Consider the following 16099-nt stretch of genomic DNA (forward strand, 5'->3'; position numbering starts at 1 on the left):
CAAAGCTAGCAGACAGAACGACAGACAGACAGACAGTCAGACAAATGGATAGACAGGCACACTTTCGCATTTATAATATTAGTATGGATTTAGGAACTTTTCCTGTAGGCGTCCGTCCTTCAAAATTTTATGGTACTTAAAAAGTAGAGGTGAATTTATGTAAAAGAAAAACTGAAATCTAGAAAATCATAGAAAGAAAATCCTTCAACAACCAAACCAATCCATCCCTGTGCGAGGGTGCAGTGTTCGCGCACGCGCACCGCCGACGCGCGACACCGCCTCGCTAGCGGACCACACATAGCGTGCTCGGACACCCCTGAAAAATAAACCTTTCTTCTTTTTTATCACTAAAACCCCTAAAAAAACTAACGAAATATACAAACTTCCAAAAAAATACTACCGAATTACTTAAAAAAATACACTAAATTATACCAAATTACGTTGAACTCATTACACGTCTTAGTTAACCGAAAATACATTCATAAAACTCTAAAACAGTGATGTGATGAGTGTTATATTAGTTTATTTATATATTTATATCAATTAATACACTAGTTGTAGTATAAAGTGTAGTTTAATTGATCGCGAAGGGATGTGCCGATGGTAAGGGAGTGCTGTGTTGGGATAATATGAGGTATCTGCCGAAGGGGCTTGCGTAACTTTGAAAGTCGGTGAGTAGACTTACTTAGTCTTCTTCTATATATATAAAAGGAAAAGGTGACTGACTGACTGACTGACTGAATGACTGACTGACTGACTGACTGATCTATCAACGCACAGCTCAAACTACTGGACGGATCGGGCTGAAATTTGGCATGCAGATAGCTATTATAACGTAGGCATCCGCTAAGAAAGGATTTTTGAAAATTCAACTCCTAAGGGGGTGAAATAGGGTTTTGAAATTTAGTAGTCTAGTAAGCTAGTATTTTATAAAGAAATCTTTGAACTCAAACTCAATATTGATTTTACTTTATAGGTTTTAAATAGGAAAATATGGAGAAGCTACAATCTATATTTATAATCTTTAAAAACCCAATTGTTACCTACTCAATTGTATTAGTTGTTTAAGATAACAAGCTTAGTAGAGCAATAAGTAAGTAGGTATATAAAGCCTCAATAGCTCAACGGTTGAGGAACGGACTGAATTCCGAAAGGTCGGCGGTTCAAACCCCACCCGTTGCACTATTGTCGTACCTACTCCTAGCACAAGCTTTACGCTTAGTTGGAGGGGAAAGGCGAATATTAGTCCTGATTAGCATGACTAATATTCTTTTATTAAAAAATATATATATATATATATATATATATATATATATATATTTATACCATATATATATATACCCATACCCATATACCCATATATATATATATATATATATATATATATATATATATATATGGGTTAAATCTTAGAAACCATTTCTGTACCCCTAAATCCTTGAAAATTGTCGGAAATAAAACATCGCTTCACAACAAAGAGATACCTATAGGAAATTAGGTAGGTACCTATAATACGCGACAGGTCGAGATGGCAATCTGGGTCGGGACGCCCCGCACACCCGGACCCGCATCCGGTGCTTGATAGCACGGGTGACGTGCGGGTGTGCAGGGCGTCCCGCGCCTCATACCCCGATTGCCATCTCGACCTGTCGCGTACTTATAATCTATTTAAGAATGATTCCCAATAGCTTCTTATAGTCTGTGTACCCAAATAAAGATAATTTAGAGTTTCAGATGGAATTTATTATAGATAGGTGGTATCTAAATAACTTATATAAGAGGAAAAGGTGACTGACTGACTGATCTATTAATGCACAGCTCAAACTACTGGACGGATCGGGCTGAAATTTGGCATGCAGATAGCTATTGTGACGTAGGCATCCGATAAGAAAGGATTTTTGAAAATTCAACCCCTAAGGGGGTTTGAAACTTGAGCAGTCCACGCGGACGAAGTCGCGAGCATAAGCTAGTATCTAATAATATAATATGCTGTAGGAACAGAATAAAAATATAGGTACAAACTTCTTTCAAGGTGCGTCATGATATAACAGAGTCAATAAAGTTTATACTCCGTCTAAAAGCTTCGTATAAAAGCTGAGTACTTGTCCTGTCAAATGCGTTTAGAACAGGCAACCTCTTGGACTAAGAGCCCACGAGAACCAGACCTTCGTTATTTTATAAAATCTGAAAGTTTCTCTGCACATTGTCCCCAACACAGGGAAGAACGATCAGCGACTATGAAGTTTTGATCATGGTGGCTTTGGCAGATAGGTAATAGGTAACAAAGACATCTATATATATAAAAGGAAAGGTGACTGACTGACTGACTGACTGACTGACTGAATGACTGACTGACTGACTGATCTATCAACGCACAGCTCAAACTACTGGACGGATCGGGCTGAAATTTGGCATGCAGATAGCTATTATGACGTAGGCATCCGCTAAGAAAGGATTTTTGATAATTCAACTCCTAGGGGGGTGAAATAGGGTTTTGAAATTTTGTAGTCCACGCGGACGAAGTCGCGAGCATAAGCTAGTATAAAATATTTCGTGAAAGTGAAATTTCGTAATCAGTACCTTTATTATAAATGCGAAAGTATGTTTGTTCGTTGGTTTGTTGGTTTGTCCTTCAATCGCGTCGCAACAGAGCAACGGATTGACGTCATTTTTTGCATGAGTATAGTCAAAGATCTGGAGAGTGACATAGGCTACTTTTTATCCCGGAAAACCAAAGAGTTCCCACGGGATTGTTAAAAAACTAAATCCACGCGGACGAAGTCGCGGGCGTCAGCTAGTTTTTTTATATTTTCTTCGGAATAGTATTAGAAATCGCGTCATACATTGCCGGACTCTTTAATATCGTCACAGAATATATATAATAATACTAACGTTGTATCGTGGCATCATCGCTAGGTGTTGCCACTAATGCCACTGATTGTTCCTCCCAGTGTTGGGGACAATGCGCAGAGAAACTTTTAGCATTTATAAAATAACGAAGGTCTTGCACTCACAGGCTCCACATCTATCTGGTTAAATATAACCAGAAATATTTTAAGTGCAAGGAGTTTTCACAGGCCCATACTTATAAATACAATAGATTTGGAAATGTTGAAACGGTTAAGGAAAACATCGGAGAAAACCTGTAGGTATACCTGAGAGTTCTCCATAATGTTTTCAAAGATGTTTGAAATTTGCCGATCCACAATGGCCAACGTGGGGGACGACGGCCTAAGCCCTTCTCATTCTGAGTGGAGACCGTTTGTATTAGAGGGCCTGCGATTGGTTGAGTATTGAGATAATGTGCAAGTTTTTTTGATGAACTCCCTGGCGCAGTGGTGAACACTGTGGACTTATTAGTGGAAAATCCCGGGTTCAATACCTGGAGGGGAAATTTGATTTTTTTTCTGGCTGACTGACTGATCTATCAACGCACAGCTCAAACTACTGAACGTATCGGGCTGAAATTTGGCATGCAGATAGCTTTTATAACGTAGGCATTCGCTAAGAAAGGATTTTTGAAAATTCAACCCCAAAGGGAGTGAAATAGGGATTTGAAATTTGTTTAGTCCACGCGGACAAAGTCGCGAGCATAAGCTAGTTTGCAATAAATCGTGAACTTTTACAAAATAAAGATTTTTTATATATTTATTCGCGTTTTTTTTTGTAGTATCATATCAGTAATTACCAGAACTATCACCTGTCTTCGTATGTGCCAACGTTCTGGTTACACCCTATACCTACACTGCACAGTGCTAAAACTCTCAAAGCAGTTTTGACGACCTCCCTGGCGCAGTGGTGAGCGCTGTGGTCTTAATAGTGGGAGGTCCCGGGTTCGATTCCTGGCAGGGGTTTGGAATTTTATAATTTCTAAATTTCTGGTCTGGTCTGGTGGGAGGCTTCGGCCGTGGCTGGTTACCACCCTACCGGCAAAGCCGTGCCGCCAAGCGATTTAGCGTTCCGGTACGATGCCGTGTAGAAACCAAAGGGGTATGGGTTTGATAAAAACTGCCATACCCCTTCCAGGTTAGCCCGCTATCATCTTAGACTGCATCATCACTTACCACCAGGTGAGATTGCAGTCAAGGGCTAACTTGTATCTGAATAAAAAATAAAAAAAATAAAAAGCAGTTTGTAAATCGAATTCCTGCACGGACGGTAGTAAGCCGTAGTTGGCAAACATTCCAAGACCTGGTACACAGTATTTACTATTGTACCAACATGAACTTCTTTGTAGGTGTTAGTTGCTCTTTTCCATTCAAATCGGCTTTCAGAAGCCGAGTAGATGCAAACCTGATGCATTGCGTCACACTCGACCCACTGCAGTGCTCGAAACTCTTTGAAATACGACCTTAATTTTTTTATAAATAGAGTTCATATTTAATTGCAATTTGTGTAATTAAATTGTGGGTTTTGCCGGCTGGAAACCCGCTCGACATACGGTTAACTTTGCCGTGAAGCTGTGAGTAATAATTTATATAGCACCATTATATTATACGCAAGTGCAACACCTGTTTTAGTTGCTTGAAGTTTCTTTGAAGTAGGTATAATCTAAATATATAAAAGGAAAAGGTGACTGAATGACTGATCTATCAACGCACAGCTCAAACTACTGGACGGATCGGGCTGAAATTTGGCATGCAGATAGCTATTATGACGTAAGCATCTGCTAAGAAAGGATTTTTGAAAATTTAACTCCTAAGGACTATGTATTTGCGGCGCTTGCGTTTGAGACTCTGGGCCTATGGTCATCGGACACGAAAGCTTTTATAAACGTCGTGTCCCAAAAGCTGATCCACGCGTCTGGTGACCCAATAGCTGGTGCTTATTTCGCTCAACGGTTGAGCCTTGTCGTTCAGCGAGGTAATAGCGCTAGTGTTTTGGGCACAATGCCCATAAATGACCATTTGGACGGCGTAAACTTTTTGTAAATATAAATTTTTAGTGATGTTTTTCTGTATGTATATACTATATATAGTTTTTTTTTGTTGTATTGACAGGTAACTCCTAAGGGGGTGAAATAAGGGTTTGAAATTTGTGTAGTCCACGCGGTTGAAGTCGCGAGCATAAGCCAGTTATTTAAATAAAATAATAATAATACGTCCAAATAATATAATAATAAATTTACACCATTCTTTAAGTGGTTAGGTATATTATTTGCCCCTGTCCACCTTCGACGCGCGAGATATAACGGACTGTATGCGGATTATTTTGGAATTTAGAAGGTGTTCACGCGCGTCAAAGGGCACATGAAGGATTTAATGGACTCGTGCACTAACTTCAATTCACAGGCAGGATGCGGGCACAACTCACAAGCACTTACGGGTCTCTCGCACATGCACAGTTCACTTCACGGGAGACTTTAGGGCGTATTTCAGACGAACAGCGGCGAACACGGATTTACCATCCTTTTGGGGTTGAAATGAACACGAACGCGACTTTATTTTCGACGTGGCGTCTCGCGGAGCACGCAAAACATTACGTAAATTAGTTTCAATATCTAGGTAGGTACATCGTGCAAACAGAACAGCCGACCGATGTGGCCCACCACCGCATTATGGTCAACCCATAGCCAGCTCACTATAGAACACGGGTCTCCTCTCAGAGTGCGAAGGGGTTGGGCTATAATCTACCACACTGCGCGCTGATGGTTTTTGGTATATATACCAAAAAATATCAGTTAAACAAAAGCCGGCTGAACTCAAGTGAGTTAAAACGCTAAAATATTAGTTACTGTAGGAATGAAATGGGCTGCAGTGCTCTACAATGAATTATTTGCGTATTTCTCGTCAACATTTAATTATTTGTTAAAACAAGTGTTTCATATGTGCTAAGCAAAACAAATACCTAGTAGATAGTCCCCAGACAGCAAACATCCGGTGTCCGGGCAAATATTCTACAGTCTACACCCCCGAGCAGTGAACTCTGAACAAAACAAACGTGTTGTGTCCAGTGGAGCCAAGCCAAACGTACCACGATTCATTGGCAGTGGTCCGACCGCCGCGCGCCGACGATGAACGAGAAACGAGTAGAACTAGAAACTATAAACGAGTTGGCGATCAGCGGGAATCGAGTGTTTCGATAGTTTTGTCGCCGGGCTATAAGCGAGTGTGCAAGTGCGACGAGCGATTACTCGCGCCATTCGCCTGCGGTCGCTCAGTCCTGTGCAAACCTGCGCGCGCGTTACACATGTTCAAGCAAGCGAGCATCGCTGAACGAATATCGCTGAGCGAGTTTATTTTTGAAAGCTCGTCGCTCAGCGACAAATCTAGTAAAGCGAGTCGTCGCGTCGCCGGCAGTGTGAACAGTCAGAGAGCAACTTTTGATATATGCATCTCTTTCGTTTACACGGAATGTAGAGGTGTACATTTATTGTGCGTTTCTTGAGAGAGAAAATCGCCGACAGTTAGTCGTTTTCTCGCCGGCGCCCGTGTTTCTGCGTGTTTCTATGCATACGAACAGCTAGGCTGATGCTGTGCGCAGAAAAAAAAGTCAGCCCTTCTGTTACTCGATAAGGTAACTAGCTGATGCCCGCGACTACGTACGCGTGAATTTAGATTTTCAAAAATCCCGTGTGAGCTCTTTGGTTTCCCGGGATAAAAAGTCTTAGCGACATATCAAAATGGCTCTTTCTTGCCTTCCATAGACAGGTATGTAGCTCGTTGAGCCGAGTAATGGCTGGTATTAAGTAATAACATGCCTACTTTATTTCAAAGTAGGCATGTTATAACTTAATTATTGTTCACAATAAGTACCTAGCTACTTAGTAGGTAGGTATTGAAAGCGTGTTTGAAGTTTGAGTGTACAGAAAAGTTAACAACCATTCTAATTTAACGGCAATTAGCTGCCTTGTAAATTAAACTATTTCTAACATTTTAATGTGCTTTTTTGTACAATTTAAATATGGTTGACACGCAATATTTATATAGAAAGCTCAGAGTCACTCAGCGGGCGATGGAGAGAGCTATGCTCTAAGTTTCTCTCTACGTGATCCAATCAGAAATCAGGAGAACCGTAGAAGAACCAGAGTACCTAACCGACATAGCCTAACGGGTTGCGAAGCTCTAGTGGCAATGGGTAGGGCACATAGTTTGAAAAACCGATAGACAACGGGGTCCCAATGTGCTAGAATGCTGACCTCACACCAAAAAACGCAGCGTTGAAAGACATCCCACTAGGTGGACAGGCTAAATAAAACGGGTCACAGAGAGCCGCTGGATCCAGGCGGCGCGCACAAGACCGCGACGTATGGAGGTCCCTATATCCAGAAGGCAGTAGGCATATATTGGTTGATGACGACAAACCTTATACTCACATGACTCGTTTCTAACTTCTTCTAACAGCTTCTAGAAGCTGTGGTAACTATAAGTTTGTACTAAGGTTTTCACACTGCATACGTAAAAGCCACGCTACGGTAGTTAGTCGTGCGTCCTCATCATGGTCGCGTTCTATAGGTGTGACGTGACAGGACTGAAACTAAACATGACATAAAACGAGTCGCAGCCCGCAGGGAGCCATGGATCCAGGCGATGCAAGACCGTGACGTGTGGGGGTCTCTACAAGAGACCTAAAAGACCTAGGTAGGTATACCAGGAAGTGGGTGTCTATCGGTTGATGACGACGAACCGTATACCCACACGACTCGTGTCCAACGCAGCGTCTAGAAGTCGTGCTACAAGATTGTGCGGAGGTGTTCACACTCGCACGTAGAACGCGCGCTACGGTAGTCGTTGTCGTCGCGTGCTGTAGTGTGACGTGACAGGGCTAAAACTAAACGTCACTTACAGATGACATAAAACGAGTCACAGCCCGTAGGGAGTCATTGGATCCAGGCGATGCGAGACCGTGACGTGTGGGGGTCTCTACAAGAGACCTAAAAGACCTAGATATATCAGGAAGTGGGTGTCAATCGGTTGATGACGATGAACCGTATACCCACACGACTCGTGTCCAACGCAGCGTCTAGAAGTCGTGCTACAAGATTGTGCGGAGGTGTTCACACTCGCACGTAGAAGGCGCGCTACGGTAGTCGTGCGTCGTTGTCGTCGCGTGCTGTAGTGTGACGTGACAGGGCTAAAACTAAACGTCACTTACAGATGACATAAAACGAGTCACAGCCCGTAGGGAGTCATTGGATCCAGGCGATGCGAGACCGTGACGTGTGGGGGTCTCTACAAGAGACCTAAAAGACCTAGATATATCAGGAAGTGGGTGTCAATCGGTTGATGACGATGAACCTTATACCCACACGACTCGTGTCCAACGCAGCGTCTAGAAGTAGTGCTACGAGATTGTGCGAAGGTGTTCACACTGCGTAGGTACGTAGAAGCCGCGCTACGGTAGTCGTGCGTCGTTGTCGTCGCGTCCGGTAGTGTGACGTGACAGGGCTGAAACTAAACTGATGTTTACAATAAATGTGAAAAATATAGATTTAGTTATTATCGTGCACCGAGAAAGGATGGCAGTAATGGATAGCGGTTGCGACGTGAGCAAAAATCAAATTATTTCATTTTTAAAAACAAACTATAATAATAAACAGAATCTTTGAAAGGCTGAATAAAAGAATTTATTAATTACATTAATTGTAACACACATAGTAAAAAAACACTGTAAAATTAACTACCGTACTTTGTTTTCCGTTTAAAACTTAAACATTATTTTTAAAGCAGGTTTTGGAAAAATGTTTCGCGTGTTTCGGTGCGTGCCCCGGATCGAACCCTCCACCTCCCATTAGGAGACGATCTACCTAACCACTAGGCTATGAAATTGTGCACAACAGAATAATTATACTCTTCTAGGGGCTATGGGCTACTAAAAGTCGCATAAATATTTCAGTACGGCACGTACAAAATATACACGCATATTCAGCGTGCGATAGACGACAGACGTTGGGGTCCCAAGGTGCTGGAAAGGTGACCTCACACCGGAAGACGCAGTGTTGGAAGACCCCACTAGGTAAACGGACGACATTAGACGAGTCGCAGGGAGCCGCTGGATTGAGGCGGCGCAAGACCGTGGCGTGTGGAAGTCCCTACCAGAGACCTATGTCCAGCAGTGGACTTCTATCGGTTGATGATGATGATGATGAAGCAGTGTGCACAAATGAATTGTGTTGCTAATAAATTATTCTAAGTAAGGAAATTCATCCACATATTTTAATTTTCTTTTTAATAAGAATAGCGAGCAAACGAGCAGGCAGGATCTACATTTTGTCAAATCATTATGCGAGTATGTCATTGCAGAGTCCCTAGAGGTGGTAACTAAACAATAACCAAAGAGCCTATTTTTACGACAGGTCGATTAAAATAATAGCAATAATTTGTAGGCAGTAATCGTGCAGATGTTGTTCAACAGGTGGATGTAAAAACAAAATTGTTTTACACCGCTACGCGGTACATTTTAATCGCAACAATGGAAATATTTTATTTCACGAGCAGGTGGTTCTCCGTTCTCTCTATGTTATGCCTACTTACTGCAGGCACTGCCTGTAGTATGTCGAGTGGAAAGTGGCAGTTTTAGATTTTATTTTAATACATGGTAATATTAAAAAACTAAACACGTGAGTAAAGCCGGGACAGACATTATATTATGGCCGCCATAAAAATTAAAGTGTTATTTCTTGTAAGATGGTACGGAACCCTTCGTGTGTGAGCCCGACTCGCACTTGACTGATTTTATATTACCTTTTGACCCATTGAAAAATAATCTTTAACGATTTTGCATTAAACTCGTTTTTACATTGATTCTGATTTAATTCTTTGGCAATAGCATTTGGTAGAATTTTCTACCTGGTCTCTTTGTTGTGTAATTTTTTCTTGATTTTATGTTTTTTTTTGTAATTTTTTTGTACCAATAGATAGTTAACAAAACGTAGATGTTTTTAAAATAATCCGCAGGATAAGTGCCATAGTAATTTTTACAGAAAATTTGCAAGTTATTCAAAGAGTTAAATTTAAAAATCGAAAACTTGTACATATGTTGGGCTGTAATTTTAAAATGCTTGAAGATTTTTTTTGTTTTATACTTGTTTATTATTAACAAGGATATGTACTAGCAAGAAATAAAAAAAATCTGATGAAACACATTGTTCCTTTTTTTACTAATTTTTAAAGAGGCAAACACCCCTTTACCGAGAAAAAAATAAAAAAATCAATAACTCGAAAACGATACACTTTCGCATAAGCACTTTAGGGGTCGTTTGATAGCTAATATCCTGTACTATAACCCCTTAACGGGATCGTGTCCTATTTTCCTGTAACCCTGTATAATGGAAATCACTCACGATAGTTTAAACGCCAAAATAATTTATTCACTTTTAGCTATCTTGAACATCTTGAACTAATGACTTAGCGATAGCCGATTATTCGTCTTCGGTTTCGAAAAGAAATCGACCTTTGGTAGGACATTTGAGTATATTCCAAAGGCCCATAAAGTATGTTTTGGAGAAAACAAATAAAAGTACATAAATCGTATTTTCGGTCGACATGGGCGCACTTATTTACTAGTGAGTACGAATTACTTACGGACGATGTACTGTATTATTTCAAGATTTTACAGTTTTTATGGTAATCCAATGAATACAGAGATGCTAGTAGCACAGAAGAGATAATCTAGTAGTAAGTAGTACTGTACATATATTGTAGAGCTTCTGTGCTGGATTATATCACAGACTGATTTATGCAACGAAATAGATACTTTTTGTTTTTTGTGTTTTTCTGACGAGAAGTTTTGGGCACTACTCAGTCAGAGGATATGAAATGAAATAAGTAACTATGCTTTATTGAAACCAACCAACAAAAAACCGACCAAGTGCGAGTCGGACTAGCACACGAAAGGTTCCGTACTATCGTACAAGATATTTTAACATTGTAATTTGTAACACTGCAAGTTAATGACAACAGCACCATCTATATGTGATTTGAACAATGAAAATTAATTTATCAAATCACATATAGATGGTGCTGTAGATAAAATTTTAATTTGTTTTTGTAATGTCACCACAACTACAAGCATTTCGTGGAGCATGTTGTAACGGAAACCGTTTGTTACAGCGCGTCGGAGTGTCTCCGCCGTGGCGCGGTGATGTCGGCATGGAAGTGGCCGCGCTGGTGGTGTGCGCGCTGGTGGTGAGCGCGGCGCCCAACGCGACCCACCGCCGCGACACGCGCGACCAGCCCGCGACTGTCGCGGCGAGCGACGCGACACACCGCCGCGAGGCGCACGAGCCGCTCGCGCCCGACGAGGAGGACGACCACACCTTCGACTACTACGATGACGCCAAAATCAACATATCCGGTGAGTGACCTATACCACCCGACACGCGACTGTCGCGACGAGCAATGCGACGCACAACTCTGAAAGTTTAGAGGTACGTGCTGGGATCCCCGAATAGGACGTCGCGACGTCTAGGTATCATCGCTTGATATGAGTAGTGTTAATAAACTATAGTCAAGCGTATATGTGAAAGTTAGTAGCATGCAGTACACTAAGTGCCGTGACCCCTCGTATGAAGCGAGTTTAGAGAACAAGCTCTTGTTACTTTGCAGCGAGACTCTCGACTTTACCGCATTACTGGAATAAAACGAAAAAGAAAACTTTCAGCAGAAAATTTAAACTGCGGGAAAATTGCTCCCAAATTGGAGGTTTTACTCATAGTTATGGTTTATTTTTAGTTCTTGCACTGGTGCCTACGTAACGTATACCTACTTGTAACTTACGTAGTAACTATAATAAATAGAGCCTCAATAGCTCAACGGGTACAGGAGTGGACTGAAAACCGAAAGGTGGACGGTTCAAACCCCGCACGTTGCACTATTGTCGTACCTACTCCTAGCACAAGCTTTACGCTTAGTTGGAGAGGAAAGGGGAATATTAGTCATTTAACATGGCTCTTTAATGGATATTTATTTGTAGAACGTGTTTACAAAATTTCTTTAAATTCAAATGAGAACCATACTACATTTGTACGTAGCGCGATACGAATAAACTCCTCTTGAGCCTTTTGACTTTAAAATGAAATAAAGGTCAACGTTACATAAAAAAGTCTTATTGGATGCATGGAATTGTTTCCAAAGTTCCAGTATCTGGTTTCCATTAGGCATTATTGAAACATTTTTTAAAAAAAAAATATTAGCAATGTTAAATGACTTATATTCCCCTTTCCTCTCCAACTAAGCGTCAGGCTTGTGCTAGGAGTAGGTACGACAATAGTGCAACGGGCGGGTTTTGAACCGTCGACCTTTCGGTTTTCAGTCCACTCCTTTACCGGTTGAGCTATTGGCGCTCTTAGCGCGCTACGAATAAACTCCTCTTGGGCCTTTTGACTTTAAAGTGAAATGAAGTTCAACGTTACATAAAAAAATCTTATTGGATGCATGGAATTGTTTCCAAAGTTCCAGTATCTGGTTTCCATTAGCCATTATTGGAACATTGTTTGTTGCGGATGGCACAGAGCCAAAGTCACATATCGATTGTATAGCTTCGAGACTGTCCAGATATTATCGTGTTTTTTTCAGGCCAAGGGCTTGTCTTAACTAGGATTCACGAATACGACTTTTTAAACCGACTTCAAAAATAGGAGGAGGTTCTCAATTCGACTGTATGTTTTTTTATATTATAGTTTTTAATGCTCTCAGATTTTAGGGTTACGTACCTCAAAAGGAAAAACGGAACCCTTATAGGATCATTTTGTTGTATGTCTGTCCGTCTGTCTGTCAAGAAACCTACAGGGTACTTCCCGTTGACCTAGAATCATGAAATTTGGTAGGTAGGTAGATCTTATAGCTGACATTTGGGGAAAAATCTGAAAACCGTGAATTTAGGGTTAGATCACACAAAAAAAATTGTGGTCATGAACTAATAATAAGTATTTTCAATTTTCGAAGTAAGATAACTATATCAAGTGGGGTATCATATGAAAGGACTTCACCTGTGCACTCTAAATTCAGATTTTTATTTATTTTTATGCATAATAGGTAATATCGTGCTAAATGTCGCAAAATACGACTGTACTACGGAACCCTCAGTGCGCGAGTCTGACTCGCACTTGGCCGGTTTTTTTAATGTCGATTATAGCTTTTAAGGGTTCCGTACGCGAAGGGTGCCAACGGGACCCTATAACTGCCACTTCATCCACTTCCGTCTGTTCGTCCGTCCGTCTCTCCAACTATGCGTCTTTCCGTCCGCGTCTATCTGACTGTCCGACTTACACGGTTTTTGCAAAATAATTTTGCAGTGTTTCAGCATATTTAGAAATTCCACCCTTCAAAGATTTTCAGAAATTCCGATTTTCCGGATTCCAAACTCTCAAGCCGGGGCTGGTCAACTAATTCGACCATACTTTGAAAACTAAATAATTTTAATTTGATTTTATTGCGGAAACATTCTCGTTTTCTCGCAGAGTAACGGTTTTTCCGGAATACCATCTTCGTCCCGTCTCCAAGGTTTAAAGTGGTTATTTGATCTTGATTGTATTTCTCTGAATTCAATTATTATTATTGGGTTCCTCAATGATCTGATGGTAATTTTATCTTAGATTAATATATGAAATTGAGTTACTCTATTTCACAGATTGTAAAATGTAAATGTAAGAAATGACTGAAAAGGGAACTTATTTTTAAATGTGTTTTTCAAGTTACTTTGCGACGACAAGAAGAAATCTTCTCTGATCTGTGGAGTAATCGATCATGATCGTAATATCTTACTAATATTGCAGCCGTAATAGCCTAGTGGTTAAAACGTCCGCTTCTTATTCAGCAGGTTCAGGGTTCTATCCCTGGCACGTTCTAACTTTTCGGAGTTATATGCGTCCTTTTAGACCATTATACACCTATAGACCCTTAATAGCCGGACACCCTCGATCGCCAAGCGTCAAGCTTAAGCTGTTGCTTAGCATAAAAGTCAGTCCATGCCCGCTCGGTACCCTCATTCCGCACATTGTCTTGATTACGTGTCTTTTGAGTCCACCACAACAAAGCATTCTCCCCTGTCCCCCGCCAACATTTTACGATTTTGTTTTCATGCAAAACCTTGTATATGCGTACTCTTGAGGTTGAATTCCTTGTCATCATCATCATGATCGACCCATCGCCGGCTCACTACAGAGCACGGATCTCCTCTCAGAGAAGGGTTTTGACCATAGTCTACCACGCTGGCCATGTGCGGATTGGTAGACTTTGCGGTGCGGTGACTTTGGTGTGCGGTTGGAATTCTCTGAATGGAAGGCCGAATCTTAACCAATCGGCTACAAAAAATAAGAAACTAAGTAAAGTTAAATTATTAAAAAATTTGAACAAAGAAAGATGTTTGTGATCTTGTACCTACCCACTTACTAAGAAAAAAATCTTGTTTTCTTCTTAAATAAAAAAAGTAAAAAATTCAGCGGAAAGAGAAAATACTAAGTAAAATATATTATTTTACTTTTCAAACAATACCGTGTAATTATTTCAAAATTACGACCATGTAAAAAGATGAAACAAGACAAGTATCTTATCTTTTCGTTGTATATTATTTATACTTCTATATACTAATAATTAAAATTGAAGTGTCTGTCCGTAATTTCGAAATAAATACCTCATATTAAGCTCATAATATGGTTATTTGAACTATACCATAGCTAAATCACACAATGTTAAAATTTTTGTCTATCTGTCTGTTTGAATGGGCTGATCTTTGGAACGGCTGAACCTATTTTGACGGGACTTTCACATACAAGTAGAGAATTAATCAAGGAGTAACACAAGTTAATTTTTAACCGACTTTCTCCGACCGACTGTCGTGGCAACCCCCTGCCAAAAACCCTTAAACTTAGTTTAGCTTAGTTTAACATTACCTGTTATCTCCCAAAACCACCGTGATCCAAATTCATAGTGGTTGATCGTTCCTACCTGTGTTGGGGACAATACGCAAAGAAACTTTCAGCTTTTATAAAATAACAAAGGTCTGGTACGCGCTGTCTCTCTCCCTCTCCATAACTGCAAGGTTATGCATCAAACAACCCAAAACCTGTGGAAACAGCAAGTTTTTCTTTAAAAAAAGATTTTTTTTAATTCAGATACAAGTTAGCCCTTGACGGCTATCTCACCTGGTGGTAAGTGATGATGCAGTCTAAGATGGAAGCGGGCTAACCTGGAAGGGGTATGTCAGTTTTAATTAAACCCATGCCCTTTTGGTTTCTACACGGCATCGTACCGGAACGCTAAATCGCTTAGCGGCACGGCTTTGCCGGTAGAGTGGTAACTAGCCACAGCCGAAGCTTCCCACCAGACCAAACTTATCCTCCTCTAAAGTTGCTAACTTCGACTTACATGGGTGTTAGAAGTTAGAACTTAAGTTATGATAGATTCTGTCTATAACGCAGGTTAACACTAAGAATGAATTTTCAGAAATTCCACGAACAAAGCCGAGCCGGGTCATCTAATCCATACTAATATTATAAATGCGAAAGTGTGTCTGTCTGTCTGTCTGCTAGCTTTTCACGGTTTAACCGTTCAACCGATTTCGACGAAATTTGGTACAGAGATAGCTTGCATCCCGGGGAAGGACATAGGCTACTTTTTATCACGGAAAATTGAAGAGTTCCCACAGGATTTTTAAAAATCTAAATCCACGCGTACGAATTCGCGGGCATCAGCTAGTAGGTAATAATCAATAGAATGAATTTGGCACCAATCGTTTTTACGACCCCAAAACGTCACAAAACATCGTCAAAGCGCGCGGAGGGAGCGAATAGCTATTCTAACACCATTTCAATGGGAATAGGGCGTCGCTCGGGGTCGAAGCTCGAGCGGCCATGTTTGATGTCCTCGAAAACGGTCGCTTCCTCGCTGCTACGAGCTACGGTGTGCGTAGAACGAGTTGCACATATCGACAACGTGTATCGACTCACTGTGTAAAAGCCTATTAGTTAGGACGTCCGCCTTCTAATCGGAGGTCGGGGGTTCGACCCCGGGCACGCACCTCTAACTTTTCGGAGTTATGTGCGATTTAATTAATTACTTGCTTTAACGGTGAAGGAAAACATTGTGAGGAAACCTGCATGCCGGAGAGTTCTCCATAATGTTCTCAAAGGTGTGTGAAGTCTACCAATCCGCACATGGCC

At 40.9% G+C, this 16099-nt stretch overlaps 1 protein-coding gene across 2 annotated transcripts in view; it reads left to right on the forward strand.

The window, feature by feature from the left end:
• The first annotated feature begins 274 nt into the window (after positions 1-274).
• The window catches only part of LOC117987270 (uncharacterized), a 41292-nt gene continuing 25467 nt past the window's right edge, over positions 275-16099 (forward strand). For both annotated transcript variants that reach the window (XM_069502067.1, XM_034974232.2), the window contains exons 1-2: positions 275-671; positions 11052-11295. In XM_069502067.1, the coding sequence (XP_069358168.1) occupies positions 11091-11295 (205 nt within the window). In that variant the 5' untranslated portion in view covers positions 275-671; positions 11052-11090. The remainder of the gene's footprint in view (positions 672-11051; positions 11296-16099) is intronic.

The sequence above is a fragment of the Maniola hyperantus genome, chromosome 12, assembly GCF_902806685.2.
Source record: "Maniola hyperantus chromosome 12, iAphHyp1.2, whole genome shotgun sequence".
Classification (NCBI taxonomy): Eukaryota; Metazoa; Arthropoda; class Insecta; order Lepidoptera; family Nymphalidae; genus Maniola; species Maniola hyperantus.